Genomic DNA, 16117 nt, shown 5'->3' with positions numbered 1-16117 from the left:
CTTGGCAATCAAATCCTTTTGGTCACTAGCATTGATAGTGCAATTCAATTAATCTATTTCTTTGATGATTTTGTCTCTATCAATGATTGCGTATTTGATGAGGATGTTTACCATGTTCATAGATGATTGAAGATTATTAGTGGCCTATTCGGAAAGCATGTCGAGGTGTGGGTTTTCGTATGAGGGTGCAATCATCACTCTTAAACCCCAAGGCACTCTACCCACATCGCGATATTTTTCTAGCGATTTGCTTTCCCACCACTTGCTAAATTCATATTTTTGTCGCTTTTTTCAATTTTCTTAACAGACTTCTGAAGTCATAAGTATTGCTGTTGTTTGTTTGCTTCTCGACTTAGGTATTGGTGGTAGGCAAATTATCAAACAGTGTGTCAGCCTCCTGGTTATGCAGCGTGTCATAGGCTGACATCGTGAAAGGGGAAGACTTGTGGAGTACGTGAAAACCAGCTTCTCAAACAAGTTTGTGGAACAGTCCTGAGGTTAATTCAATCCCCACACCAGTACAAATTCTACTTCAATAACTGCAGGCAGTAGTCGCTCCTTACCAGCGGCGGATGGCATAATCCAGGGTCCTCCGACTCCAAACGCCAACAAGCTCCAGCCAGATACTCGGAGAAACAGGAGCCCTCTGCTACAGAGAGACGGGGTGGGTGGCAAATAAAAACTCCTTCCGAGTTAGTTTCATTCGCTTGCTGAATACATGTAGACACATTTACACCTATAAGTCACTCCTATGGCAGACCTTAACAATCCTGGAGGCACAGTGATTGGTTTTATGTGAGAGGGTGCCCTAGCATGAGGTGAGCCCCTCTGCAGCTTTTGGAACCATCTCTTTATAGCTGTTCTATGATATAGCCATACCATATACTCTTAAGTGCATTATAATCCTCGCGGTTAATGCTAACTTTGTGTAGGTGACAAACACTTTAGAATACTACCCCCCACCAGTCCTAGTGGCGGGGGTAGCATTCCACTCTTCTAGAGGGAGAAGACATGAAGTTACTGGTTTACCTGGTTAAAGTTAAACAGAGCCTCAGCATCACAAAATGGATGCTGCTGCCACAGACATGAGTCTGACCTCCTGTTGCTTGACGAAACTCCGGCAGAGGAGGCCTGGACAATAGGTTTCCTGTCCAGGGAATTGCCATCACCTCTCCAGACAGGTTTTTAGTGTATTGGGGCAGGGAGGGCTGCATTCAGTGAATGTTTTCCAGACACTGCCTGGGGCACACAAGGTGCTCCATGCATAGCCCTGTTCAAACCAGTTGCTGGGGCACTCTGTCCCAGCTCTGGCGTGAAACTGGACAAAGGGAAGGGGTGTAACCACCCCCTGCCCCAGGTCCACCCATAGGAGGGACCTTCCAGGTAGTCCAGCTCACAACCTTAGTCTAAGAAAATGAGCTGTGTCCCTAGGACTTTAGATTACCCTGGACAAATCTTTGAAAAACATATCCTGGACCTTCGATATTCCATTCTGACTGGAAGACGGAAGATATCTCCCTTGTGGTCAAGGAGTGATCACCCTGTTTAAACAGGCACCAACAGCAACTTTGCTGGTCTGCATTTTTGAGGCTCCCACCAGATCCTGAAAAATCTGTGACATAGGACATGGACTTTCAGACATCTCTGACATCGACCCACACCCACAGAAAAGCTGAGACACGTGGCGGACACAAGAGACGTGGGACCGGAACTCCTGGACATCCTTCATTTTGCTACTTGCACTCCTTTTCTGAAGCCTCAGTGTCTTGTACATTGGGGTACAAGAATCTCCAGACCCGAGCACCATTTGCACCAAAGCTCAGGCCTCCACACTCTAGGAGTGTCCCGTGAGGCCCTCTCCTGCATTTCAGCTTGATGAGTCTTCCCAGTTCCTAGTCCGTTGGCTTAGGAGCCCACTAAAGACTCCAATTTCCATCTAACATGCTTTCCTAGTTGCTCCAGGCTTGCTCCAGATTCCCTACAAAAGAGAAGTGCCACAGACCTTGCTGGTCATTCTCGACATCCTGCGTGGGTTGCTTTTGCCAAGGTTTGTTGGGTCCAGTACGGATACCGCTACGGCAGTCAACTAGATCCTTCTTGGAACAGCTTAAATCCAGCTCCTGGTTTGTTGTCAACACCTCCTGGTCCTCGTGGCTGAAGAGACAAACTTCACTTCTTCACATGAAATCACCCAACATCGTCTGGTTCCTTCCTGGTCACTGCCAAGTGACCCAGACTCTGTCCCTTCTGCTTTCAGGTTCTTCGGATCTTCGGTCCACCCTTGGGGGCAGAGACTTGGTCACTAGCCAGTGACCAGGATGTTGACAAGAAGATGCCAGCTGATGTTGGGTGCCCCTAAGTGAAGTAGGTGAAGCTTGACTCTTCAGCCACAAGGACCAGCTGCATCGTCAACAACCAGGAGCTGGATTTGGGCTGTCCCATGGAGGATGTCGAGTGCTGTAGTGTCAGAATCCAGATTGGATCCAACAAGCCTATGCAACAGCATCCCATGCAAGATGCAAAGGTTGGCTTTGGTGCAGACCAGAAAGGTCTGAGGGACTTACCCTTTGGATGGGAGTCAGAGATCATCTAGCGTAACCAGGAAAGTTCAAGAAAGAAAGGGTTGTCCTTCATGGGGACCCACTAGTTAATGGACTAGAGATCGCAAAGGAGACTTGAGCTGCCGTGAAGAAAGCAGGCCCACGGAACACTTGTGGAGTGTAGGCCTTTTAGCTTCAGAGCAAAGGGCGCTCGGGCAAGGGCAACAAATAACGCAAGGCATAACTTCAGTAAAATTTGGGAAATAGGTGCACTTGCAAACTTGCAGGATGGCCAGGAGTTCCAGTCCCACGTCTCTCGTCTTGGGTGCGGGTCTCAGCTTTGCTGGGATCTCATGTCGGACTCAGAGATATCTGAAAGTCTGTGTACTGTGTCACAGATTCTTCGTGATCCAGCGGGAGCCTCGAAACTGCAGACCAACAAGATGCTCTTAGGTGCCTGTTTTAACAGGTAGGTCACTCCTTGACCTCAAGGGAGATTTCTTCCATCTTCCAGTTGATATGGAATGTTGAAGGTCCAGGATTTCATCTTCAGTGTTTCATCCAGGGTAATCTAAATTCTCAGTGACCGGGTTCCTATACTTATACTAAGTTTAGGGGTTTGGCAAAGGTCCCACCTATGGAAGGACTTGGGGAGTGGGTGGTTACACCCTTTCCCCTATGTCCAGTTTTGCACCAGAGCTGGGCTGAGTGCCCCAGCAACCGGTCTAGGGTCCCACCTATGGAAGGACCTGGGGAGGGGGTGGTTACACCCCTTCCCCTTTGTCCAGTTTTGCACCAGAGCTGGGCTGAGTGCCCCAGCAATCCATGAATTGGGAAATGCATAGAGCCCCTTGTGTGCCCCAGGCAGTGTATAAAAAGCATACACTGAATGCAACACACCTTGCTCCAAAACACGAAAGCCTGTCTGGGGAGGTGCTTGCACCTCCCTGGGCAGGAAACATATTGTCCAGGCCTCCCCTGTTGGAGTATCGTCCAGCAGCAGGAGGTCAAACTCGTGTCTGTGGCAGCAGCATCCATTTTGTGATGCTGGGGCTCTTTTAAACTCTTACAGGGAAAGTAAGTGTGTACATGTCTTCTCCCTCTAGAAGGGTGGAATGCTTTCCCCGCCACCAGAACCGGTGTTGTATTCCAAAGTGTTTGACACCAAACACAACATGTTTTGATAAAGCCAAACCACAGTTAGCATTAAGGAATACATAACTCATTCCTTTTTTTACGATTGAATACTATACGAAAAACTCAATAATGAAAGCTTCAATGGGTCCTAACTAGCTATAACGATTGTACCTCGAACTATCGCTTACGTAAAAGGATTGTCGAGTAAAGTTTGTTGACATCTAGCCCCATTTCCTATCCTTATAAAAAACTGTAGGATTTGTAGAGCACATGACGACTATCAACCAATGAGGTATATGTTCAATTACGTCCAATCACGCTAGCCGTTCTATTTAAAGGGCAAGATAGCTGAGACATGTGATAATTTTGATCTACAAACAGAAACCCAAAACGCTGACTGTGGAGGAGCGGGGAGACTGACATACTGAGACCGTGTAAGATTGGCTGAAAGCGAATTGTATTTGCGCTTATAGTACTAGTGACCGGAGATAAATATGGTTTTAATTTATAAAAGCAATCGTTATGATGAGTCCATTTTTTGAATGGGCAATCTGAAGTTAAATTAACGAGGCATATTTCCCCAACATTTTTTCGCCATTAGTTACACCATACATGTTGTAATGAAAGTTTGTAGAATAATAGTAACATAGGTAAAATTATGATGCACATTTCAATTAACTAGCACAATATCATATGTCAGATGCACGCATCTCTAAAGCACTATACATTTTTGCATTAATCACCCTGATGATTTGCATAATTAACGTCTCCTGGTTTATAGATAATTTAGGAATGTTGCGATTTGTAAGACTATCACCTTTAATGAAGAGGTCATGAACACCTACTTAATGTAGTGGCACCAGATAAGGGCGCGCTTAGTGATCCAGTTTAGTTAGGATTCCAACAAACAATAGTGGCCTACATTAGATGATATACAACTTCCACAAAATGTCAGATTAATGTTATTAATAATGTACCCTTTATGTAAATAACAGTGCTTGCGCCAAGTCGTAGCATAGTGACAATGTGTAATCTCAGAAATTCCGACATTAATACACGCGCAGAAACTATACATGAATCGTATTATACATGAATGAAATGATACAAAATTGGCCCACTGTTATTATAATATACCAACCACTGGGTGCCTAACATTGTCACTTAGATTGGAGCCATAAGCTGTTTATCCTGACCTCTAAACATTTATTAACAGCAGAAATTATACTTCAATACGCACTTAATATTGTATACACAATGGAGTCACAAGCAATATGGGTCACGGATAGTACTCATTAATGGTAGAAATAGCGATGAATATAGACTAAAAACTGATTGTCTAAAATCCTTAAAACTGATAGCCAGATTAGATATATCTATAGGCTGTTTCTATGTGCGGTTTGCTAATCTAGCTAGATTTTAATAGCTAAACATCTTCCTCTTTTCAGATCGCCTATAAACCTGGGACAGCCCTGAGTTTATTATTGCCTAGTATTCCAGCATTGCAGGTCCAGCAACAGTGATTCCAATTGAGTCAGGAAATTGGAAGGTAGTTGATCTTATTATAAAATTTGGGTTACGGATAGTACTCACTATTGGTAGAAATAGCGATGAATATAGACTACCAACTGATTGTCTAAAATCCTTAAAACTGATAGCCAGATTAGATATATCTATAGGCTGTTTCTATGTGCGATTTGCTAATCTAGCTAGATTATAATAGCTAAACATCTTCCTCTTTTCAGATCGCCTTCAAACCTGAGGACAGCCCTGAGTTTATTAATGCCTAGGATTTCAGCATTGCAGGTCCGGCAACAGCGATTCCAATTGAGTCAGGAAATTAGTGTGTAGTTGAGCATATTATAAAATTTGTACATAATAGATAATGTAATGTGATCAATAGAGGACTTAGTTTGATATATGTACCATCCTCACATACCTGATAGCCGTATCACGATTGGCGGCTCCTCCCAGACAGTAGACACTATATATGAGTATCTATACAGGTATTTAGGATTACCTTCTATAAATAATGAATATCCTGGTAATTGATACATCAGTTATTTCAAGCAGTATTAATGTTACCCTTAATATTACCTATTTAGAAATCGACTCTAGTACTCCATAGAATTATTGGTGTGGTTATTCGAGTAGTGTCTGAACGCCCGAGCAAGACGCGACACCGCATAGTGACTCTGAGTGAATCCAGAGCCCTAAAACTTAAGGTACGAAAAGTAGCAACATTATGTGACTCAGTTTCTGTATGGAATTAATTCCAGAACCTCTGGAACTTCATAATATAGTACCATTTAGAACCTTTTGACGTGTACTGAAAATATAGGGGTAGAAACTAAAATCTGAATTGTATAAAACAACTAGTTAATTGTTCGTTTCTAGAACAAGGGATCTATAAATAATTGTATTAATGAACTATTAGCTGGACAGAATTCTTTAACTTAGGCATGTACTATTTAATTTTGCAACTATTATGTTGCTGTATTGTAATTGTGTGTCTCTTTATAGAGAAACAGTCCTGAAGAAGTTGCTCATTATCTACACTGAAACGCTGCGTCGACATTTGTTCTCTTGAACAACTTTTAAATCTGAATGTGTAAACTTTTTTATTCTAATATTTTTTTGCTGACCATTGTGATGTATTAATTATTATGTATGTATGTCATTTTTATTGAATATGATTAACTGCATGTAGCAGAATAAACAAATTGTTTTATACATTTTAACTGAATACGTTCGTGAAGACGTTCTTATTTTCTTTTTGTTTCCATATTTGCACATCTAGAGTTCTGTCTATTTGCATTGATGAATTGTCATTATTATTGATTTATGTACTTTATAGTTGTTTTACCCACATATGAGTAAGTTCACAGTAATGGTCATTGTCAGCTTGACTCAAAAATTAGGGTTTCTTCCAATTTCCATCTTGGAGGCAGATATTGTTCTGGTCTACATCAGCTGTCCAGTAGATATATGCTTTAGGGACCTTCTAGACTTTGTCCAGTATCTTTTCCCCTGGTCCCTTTATTGCTACCTAAGGGGACCTCCTGCGTTTTCTTTGTGGTAGTTAGATGACTACATGTATAGTGTATAGGGGTTTGAAGCAGTCCATGTGCTAAGGCCTGGCTCACTACATAAGTACTTGGGTACTGACTGAATGATTAGAGTACTGCAAGGACAGTGCCTGGGTGAATTTACAAGTGGTTGGGTTTTGGCGCAGTGAATAGATTAGTACATGGTGCTGAATGGGTCATTGGAGGAGTGCAAGGGGAGTGACAGGTTGTTTGGTGCTGTGTATGTATACTGACTGGGTAATTAAAGGTGTGAAAGACAAGTGCGTAGGTGGTCAGAGGACTGCGTGCATAGTTAATAGGCGTTTCAAGCAGTCCATGTGCTAAGTGCATGAGTACTTGGGTACTGACTAAATGATTAGAGTACTGCAAGGAGAGTGCCTAGGTGAATTTATAAGTGTTTGGGTTTTGGCGCAGTGAATGGATTAGTACATGGTGCTGAATGGGTCATTGGAGGAGTGCAAGGGGAGTGACAGGTTGTTTGGTGCTGTGTATGTATACTGACTGGGTAATTAAAGGTGTGAAAGACAAGTGCGTAGGTGGTCAGAGGACTGCGTGCATAGTTAATAGGCGTTTCAAGCAGTCCATGTGCTAAGTGCATGAGTACTTGGGTACTGACTAAATGATTAGAGTACTGCAAGGAGAGTGCCTGGGTGAATTTATAAGTGTTTGCGTTTTGGCGCAGTGAATGGATTAGTACACAATGCTGAATGGGGTCACTAGAGGAGTGCAAGGGGAGTGTCAGGTAGTTTGCTGGAAACGTATGAATACTGACTGGGGAACTGAAGGTGTGATAGACAACTGTGTAGGTGGTTAGAGGACTGCATGCATAGTGGATAGGCATTTGAAGCAGTCCATGTGCTAAGGCCTGGCTTACTGCATGAATCCTTTGGTACTGACTGAATGATTAGAGTACTGCAATGAGAGTGCTTGGTTGAATTTATAAGTGTTTGGGTTTTGGCACAGTGAATGGATTAGTACATGATGCTGAATGGGTCACTAGAGGAGTGCAAGGGGAGTGACAGGGTGTTTGCTGGAAGTATATGAATTCTGAGAGGGGAATTGAAGGAGTGAAAGACAAGTGTGTAGGTGGTTAGAGGACTGCATGCATTATTCCATTCTTCACCGGGGTTGCGATGGAATAGCTCCTTCTTGTCTGCACAGAGGCACTGAACTGCTTGTTCTTGGGCAGTCACCCAAGTGTCACCATTAAGAATTCTTGTAGGCAGACTTGAAGGTATAACAATGGCCAGTGTTACATTAGAATGGGCACCTCTCATGCCAGATCACTCCATTCATCCAGGAATCTCCTTACATCCAGCTTGGGCATCCATGCGGTGCTGTGAGGCAACTGCCTCAAGGCACCTCCTAGGGGTCAGCTGCAGGTGAAGGACTGAAACTGTAAGATGCAAACAGGTCTAATTGTAAGGGTTGAGAATGAAGGCAAAAATACATTTTAACCTGTCTCAAACATGCCCCTTGTACCCCCTGCTTACTTAACAATAATTAAATGTAAGGTTGGCAGTGGGATATTACTGGACAGGAGGCTGCGGATCACAGGGCCTCCATCTCCGCAAGAAACTGCAAGTTTCAGCCACACACCATTATGAGTATAATCTGATATGTTTTGTTTCAATTCAACTGGAATGATTGCATAAGCAAACGGTTACCAGCATGTATTCATGAGAAGCACTCTGATACCCTCAGGTCATGCTAGCACTATACAAAACTCCAAATAAATAAATAGATAATGAATATATAAACGTCCCAACTATAGAGGCATCTTTTCCCTTTCCACTCTTATAATCCATGCTGCTCTCCCTCCCACACAGCTCCACCATCAAGTGAGGCCTTCCCCCGAGCCCCTGCACTCTTGAGTGTTGTGTTCAAGGCCCTCCTACACCCGCAGGTTTAACCTGAGCCTCATCCCTAGTGGTCCAGTGGACCTATCGCTCCATTCTTTTTCTCTGTTTTCACCCGCACCTGAAAGGCCAGGCACCAGCAACAACCACCTCAAGTGCATCCTGTTCAAAACCCGCTCCGTCCACAGACACGCCAGCAAACTCTGAAACCTGCTCGACACAACATCACCAGACGTCGCCTTCCTGACGGAAACCGGGATGAACGCCTCCTCAGCCCCGGCATCGCCATAGCCATCCCAGACGGATACAAGATCACCCGGAGGGATCGCGTCAACCACACTGGAGGAGGCATCGCCATCGTCCACAGGAACACCATCCGCATCACGACCAACTCCGATGACACCCTCACCGCCGCCGAGCACCTTCACTTCCAGATACACACCGATCCCAAGACCACCCTCAGAGGCACTCTCATCTACAGACCCCGTGGACCACGCACACAATTCAGCAAAGCCATCGCAGACTTCATCAGCCTGCACGCCCTCACCTCCTCTGACTACATCATCCTAGGGGACCTCAACTTCCACTTGGAAAACAACAATGACAGCAACACCACCACCCTACTGGACAACTTCGCCAACCTCAGACTCAAACAACTGGTGAACACCCCCACCCACTACGCCGGCCACAGGCTTGACCCCGTCTTCTCCTCCAGCAAGCACATCTCCTTCAGCCACTCCACCGGACTCCATTGGACTGACCACAGCTGCGTTAACTTCAACTTCAAGAGAACCACGACCCACCACCAACCTCAACAGGTTCCCCGCAGGAGATGGAACAAGATCACCGCCGACCAGCTCACCACCTCCCTCAGCCAGAACCCTCCCACCAGTGCAACGGACCCCAACAAAGCAGCCCGCAACTTCACATAGTGGCTCACCAACTGCGCCGATGACCTTGCACCTCGGAAGAACCCACCCAGCAGACCCGGCAGCAAGAAAGCCTTGTGGTTCACCAACGAACTCAAAATATCCAAGAAAATCTGCCACGCCCTTGAAAAAGACTGGCGCCACAACCAAACAACAGAAAACATGACAGCACTCAAGAACGCCACAAGCATACACCACCAGCTGATCTGCACCACCAAAAGAACAACATTCAAAGAACGACTGGACAACAACATCCACAACAGCAAGGAACTCTTCAGCATTGTCAAAGAGCTCTCTAATCCCAGCGCCGGAAACAATGACATCACACCCTCGCAAGACCTCAGCGACTTACTCGCCTCATTCTTCCACCAAAAGATCGCTGACATACACACCAGCTTCGGCGCACAGACCACGCACCCAACCACCGAACCAATACGCCCCACCACCACCCTCTGCAACTGGACCCCGGTCAGCACCGAAGACACCACCCGCACAATGAACACCATCCACTCCGGATCCCCTACCGACCCCTGCCCCCACCACGTCTTCAACAAGGCCAACTCCATCATCGCACTCCAACTCCGGGACATCATCAACATCTCCTTCATCACCGCCACCTTCCCGGAGAGAGCTGGATGCATGCCGAGCTCAGCGCCCTCCTGAAGAAGCCAACAGCGGACCCCACGAACCTCAAGAACTTCCGCCCCATCTCCCTCCTCCCTTTTCCCGCGAAAGGTCATCGAGAAGACCGTCAACAAACTGCTCGCCCCCTTCCTCGAGATGAACGGATCCCTCGACCCCTCACAGTCCGGTTTCCGAGCCAACCACAGCACCGACACCGCCCTCATCGCAGCCACCGACAACATTAGTTCCCTGCTCGACAACGGGGAAACAGCTGCCCTCATCCTCCTGGACCTCTCTGCAGCGTTCGACACAGTTTGCCACCACACACTAATACAACGCCTCAGCAACACCGGAATCCAAGAGAAGGCACTGGAGTGGATCATCTCGTTCCTCGCCGGAGAGTCCGCCTCCCCCGTTCTGATCCGTGGCCACCGAAGTCACCTGCGGCGTACCGCAAGGATCCTCGCTCAGCCCCACCCTCTTCAACGTCTACATGAGCCCCCTCACGGCCATCGCACGCCAACACAACCTAAACATCATTTCCTACGCCGACACCCAGCTGATCCTCTCCCTCACCAACGACCCAGTCACCGCCAGAGCCAGCCTACACAGAGGAATGAAAGATGTCGCTGAGTGGATGATGAACAACAGCTTGAAACTGAACTCAGACAAGATGGAAGTCCTCATCCTGGGCTCATCCCCTTCCTCCTGGGATGACTCCTGGTGGCCCCCTAACCTGGGCACCACCCCCCAAGCCAACAAACCACACACAAAACCTGGGCTTCATCCTGGACTCGTCCCTCTCGATGGCCAAACAAGTCAACGCCATCTCGTTATCCTGTTTCAACACCCTGCGCATGCTCCGAAAGATCTTTCGATGGATCCCCACCGAAACCAGGAAGACAGCCACCCAGGCACTCGTCACCAGCCAACTGGACTACGGGAACACCCTCTACACGGGAACCACAGCCAAACTACAGCGCATACAGAACACCTCCGCACAACCTGTCCTGTACATCCCCCGCCACAAACACATCTCTGCCCACCTGAGAGACCTGCACTGGCTCCCCGTCAGCAAGAGTATCATGTTCAGACTCCTCACCGACGCTCACAAGGCTCTCCATGACCTGGGCCCCAAGTACCTCAACAACCACCTCACTTTCTACACGCCGACCAGTCAGCTGTGTTCGACCAGCCTCGCCCTCGCCACCATACCATGCATTCGCAGAGCCACCGCCGTAGGAAGATCCTTCTCTTACCTGGCGGCCAAGACATGGAACTCCCTCCCCATCCACCTACGGCTGACCCAGGACCATCTCTCCTTCAGGAAGCAACTCAAGACTAGGCTTTACGAGCAGTAACGGACCCCCCCAGCGCCCCAAGACCCTAGCAGGTGAGCAGCGCGCTTTATTGTCTTAATTGATTGATTGATTGATTGATTGACACACTGAACCCTCAACTACCACCCTGACACCCTGAAGCCAGGAATCAACAACTAGCCAGCCCTCAACACCGAAGACACACTAAAGACGATGAAGTCAATCTTTACCGGGGCCCCACGAACCCCTGCCCACTCCACATTTTCAACAGAGCCTCCAACACCATCGCACCCATGCTCTGCCACACCATGTACCACTCCTTGGCAACCACCTCGTTCCCTGACGACTGTAAAGACGCTGAAGTCAAACCCCTCCTGTAGAAACCCTGAGCGCCCCCGACCTAAAAAACTACATTCCCATCTCCCTGCCCCCATTCAAAGTGAAAGTCATCAAGAAAGCCATCAACAGCCAACACACCACATTCATCGAAGAGCACAACATCCTCAACTTCTCCCAATCCTGCTCCAGAAAAAACTACAGTATGGAAACCGCCCCCTCACCACAACAGACAACATCCCCACCCTACTGGACAAAGGAGAAACAGCAGCCCTCATCCTCCTCGACCTCTCAGCGGTGTTCAACACAGTCTCTCACTGCACCCTAATGCGCAGACTCCACAACACAGGGAACGAAGACAAGGCCCTCGACTGGATGAGCTCCTTCCTCTCTGGCAGAACGCAGTGGGTCAGACTCCCCCCTTTCCTCTCGGTCCCCCAGGAGTCATCCCTCAGCCCTATGCACTTCATCGTTTACATGACTCCGCTTACCCCCATTGTCAGAACCTACGGTCTCAACATTGTGACATATGCAGACAATCCCCAACTCATCCCCTCCCTATCCAACGAACGCAATACTGCCAGACACAACTTTTGAGAAGGTATGGAAGTAGTCACCAAATGGATGAATAACAGCTGCCTACAACTAAACACCAACAAAAGAGCAGTACTCATCATGGGCCCAAACATGAATGCCTGGAATGACACCTGGTAGTCTCCCTACTCTCGGAAGCCGAACCACCCCCACGGACCACGCACGCAACCTTCGAATCATCATGGACTTCAAGCTAAAAATGAGCCAGCAGATCCACTCTGTCTCGTCCTCCTGCTTCCACAAACTCCGCCTCCGATATAAGACCTTCAAATGGATCCCCCTCGAACAAAAAAAGACAGTGACTCATGTCCTGGTCACCAGCAGATTCAACTATGGCAATGCACTCTACGCCGTAATAAACAAAAACTTTACTCACAAGTTACAGAACACCACCGCAAGACTGGTCCTTGAGCTGCCAAGACACTACCACATTTCCCAGCTTCTGCACACACTCCACTGGCTCCCCTTCGAAGCTAGAGTCACCTTCAAGATGCTCACCCACGCCCACAAATGTAAATGTAAATGTAAATGTCCATGTATTTATATAGCGCAAACCACCCACATCGCAGGCATCTAAGCGCTTGCTTAGGGAACCCATCCTGGTATTCCCCTGTGAGATAACCCCGGCAGGGTATCCACAAGGTGAAAGCCAGGCATCCCGCCGCGAGGGGCCGTTGTGGAGATTAAGCAAGCTATTGCCCAGAGTCGCAGAGTGTGAACCCGTGAGTCGAGTAGGCACCAGAGCGAGAATTATCGAGTCCGTGGAATTATTGAGCCCAAGACCCGCCAAGGCGGGGAATCGAACCCTGGTCCACGTTCGATCTCAGCTTCCGGGTCTGCCGCCTCTAACCCCTGAGCCACACTTCTCCACAAGGCCCCCACAACACCGGACCAGCATACCTGAACAGCTGACTTAAGTTCCACGAACTCCAGAGGACCTTACGATCATCCCAGATCTCCTACGTCGTGGTCCCCTGCATCAGAAAGACCAGATCGGGAGGCCGCTCCTTCTGTTTCCTCGTGGCCAGAGCCTGGAACACCCTTCCGCTCCACCTCTGACAGACAACATCGCTCCCCATAACTGGCTCCCCATCTTCGCAAGAAATCTCTAAACCTGGCTCTGTGACAGCCCCCCCTTCATGGAATGGATCCTGCTAACCCCCGCTAACCCTCCAGGTACCTTGAGGTCCTTACGGGTGGGTAGTCGTGCTTAACAAATGCCTGATTGATTGATTGGAGATTGAACCTAATATATTGTGCCGAAAGGAAACATAAATGCACTTTGTATTGGTTTCAGATTAAAGAATGTCCAACGCGTGTCTTATAAGTAAGCTTCTTACCTGCAGGTGCCTGTAGAGCCCAGTGATGGTTGCCATGGCAGCGGATGTGGTTGATAACATGTCACCAATAACAGCAGCCAGGACCCCTCTCGACCAACATCTGTAGTTAGGGACTGTGACCGAATCTTCTCTTCTTGATAATAACCCAATGGTGCTTAGGGTCACTTGGGCCACGCTGAGAAATGAACTAAAGACCTCAAAGCCCAGGGTGATGTTGGGCAAAAGGTCAGGGTTCTTGTTAATCTCCTCAATGGCAGAAACAAAGGCGAAGAAATGTCGAAAGTAACGGTGAGTAAGGCTGCAAGGAAAATACATTACTTTGAGTTACTTATTATTCAGGTGGCTTCTGAAGACAATGTTCTCTTTTATAGAGGTGTCATTTTTGATATAACAATATAACAATTGACCTCACTCTTCATCATCCCTTTTATCCCCTTGTGATTAGGACTCTGTAAACACCCTTCGGGGTTCCACAAGGATCTACCCCCCATCTCCTTTAAATTCTATCTGGAACCTCTTGTGGATTTCTTCAACTTATGGAGTCTCCCTTCCCATCAATATGCAGAAGATATGCAGATTTATATAAGACTTAAAAAAACAACTTGTTTGACCGGATCAAAGACTACCACTCAAAAATATAAAGCTGAGTGTCCTGACAGTATCTGAAACTGGATTAAAACACAACCGACCTTTTGATTTCATTAGCTGGGACCCTGAAACGACACAGCTAAACAGAGGCAGTTTCTCATCAAGGGCAGCAGAGCTCTGTCTTTTTTACTTTTGCCTCCGTTGCCAAAAAGCAAAGTTGTTGTTACAAACGTAAAAAATTCCATGCAGCGCTTTTTCCTGCACAGGCCATGGACGCTGCACACCGCCATTTAAGTAATTGTATTTTCTATCTTGTAAGTGTTGGTAATACAGTTATTTTGTACAGGAACCACTTTATGCTTTGATATTTGAGCTAAGTGATGAAATCTGACTTAAACAGAAGAACAGGTCAATATATGAAGCGGTTAATTGATTTATCCTATCATCAATGATCCAATGGAACTGAAGCATAGATCATGAGAATGGTAGTATGAGTAAGTCAAGCATAGTATTTACACACCTACACCTAGAGTAAAGATGTGGTATATTAGTAAGTGTGGTGAGTATATGGTTCTCAGTGGCATTGCTTTATTTTAATAGTGTTGGATTCCAGCCCCCCATCTCTGAAGTGGACTGAACCCAGTTTTGCACTGCACACTGCCAGTATGCTTCTCACCGTGAGTCAATGACACTGAGTGATGCTTCTGTCCTAGCAAGACCCAAAGTCATCAACTCAGCAAACACATAACCTAAAGGACCAGTTTCCACCACCGATTGACATAGGGATAAAATCAGTCACAGGTGTTTTGACTGAAGCCTTGTAGTACTGGGGCTACACGTCAATCAGGGAATGGATACATGGTAATCCCACCTTTTCCCAACTTGTCATAGGGTCGAGTTTTCCCAACTTGTTCCAAGGGGTGGGGTCCTACCCGGTGATGAAGTGGGAAAGGGAGGGATAGAAGCTGCAGGCAGACGGGAACCTGGGAAATCAAGCCTGTGCTGTTTCTCATCAGGGCTTTGAAGACCCTGTGCAGATCAGGGTGTCTGCTTTAAGTGCTGTACTTTGTGGGGGACTCTATTCGCTCTGGAGCATCATACGTGTATGATACTGCACAGTGACTGCCTGTCTAGCAGCCAGGAGCAGGCATGTAGACCTTGTGGTGGTTTGGAACAGAGGTAGTGCTGGTACACTCTGCAGGTGTGTGTGACATGCTTGGAGTCTCCTGACAGTGCCCTGCAGCCCTCAAACTTGTGAACTGTGAGGTGAGAGGTTTATGCTATATGGGTGCGCCTGTCCCTGAAAATGTTTGGATCACCAATTGGGTGTGTTTTGGTTTTGACTTCTTTGTGCATTGCTATGCAGTTTTTTAGTGAGTGCAAGAACTCTACCAGTCTTTGTCCAAACTGCATTTGCAAACATATTTGGAAGTGCTTTCATATGTTTACGATAATAGTTTTTTGTGCAGATTGTAGCCTGAACTCACATATTTTTTCTGTCAAATGTGCTTTATTTTCATAATACACCAGTAAGTCATCCACATCACATAAGAATATTTTTTTTTTATGGTAATATTTTACAAGTTGATTAAAAACAATGAATACATGTCAAAACAAATTCTTATCATAATTCTGCTGCATATCACAAATATTTGGTTTAGTACTTTAGAGAAACATCATGTGGTATTAGCAACAAGTTACTAGGGTACTCGAATGCTGTATTGGCGAGCTCAATTTGAAGCTGGTTTCTCATTGCAGTATCTTG

At 46.6% G+C, this 16117-nt stretch overlaps 1 protein-coding gene across 1 annotated transcript in view; it reads right to left on the bottom strand.

The window, feature by feature from the left end:
• Positions 1 to 13908, bottom strand: part of LOC147663464 (vomeronasal type-2 receptor 26-like) — a 473894-nt gene extending 459986 nt beyond the window's left edge. Inside the window, exon 1 of the mRNA XM_086950433.1 lies at positions 13765 to 13908. Coding sequence (XP_086806559.1) covers positions 13765 to 13824 — 60 coding nt within the window. The 5' untranslated portion in view covers positions 13825 to 13908. The remainder of the gene's footprint in view (positions 1 to 13764) is intronic.
• Positions 13909 to 16117: the final 2209 nt, after the last annotated feature.

The sequence above is a fragment of the Lissotriton vulgaris genome, unplaced genomic scaffold, assembly GCF_964263255.1.
Source record: "Lissotriton vulgaris unplaced genomic scaffold, aLisVul1.2 SCAFFOLD_246, whole genome shotgun sequence".
Classification (NCBI taxonomy): Eukaryota; Metazoa; Chordata; class Amphibia; order Caudata; family Salamandridae; genus Lissotriton; species Lissotriton vulgaris.
The sequence above is the reverse complement of the archived record's forward strand: the minus strand, read 5'-3'. Positions and strand labels throughout refer to the sequence as shown.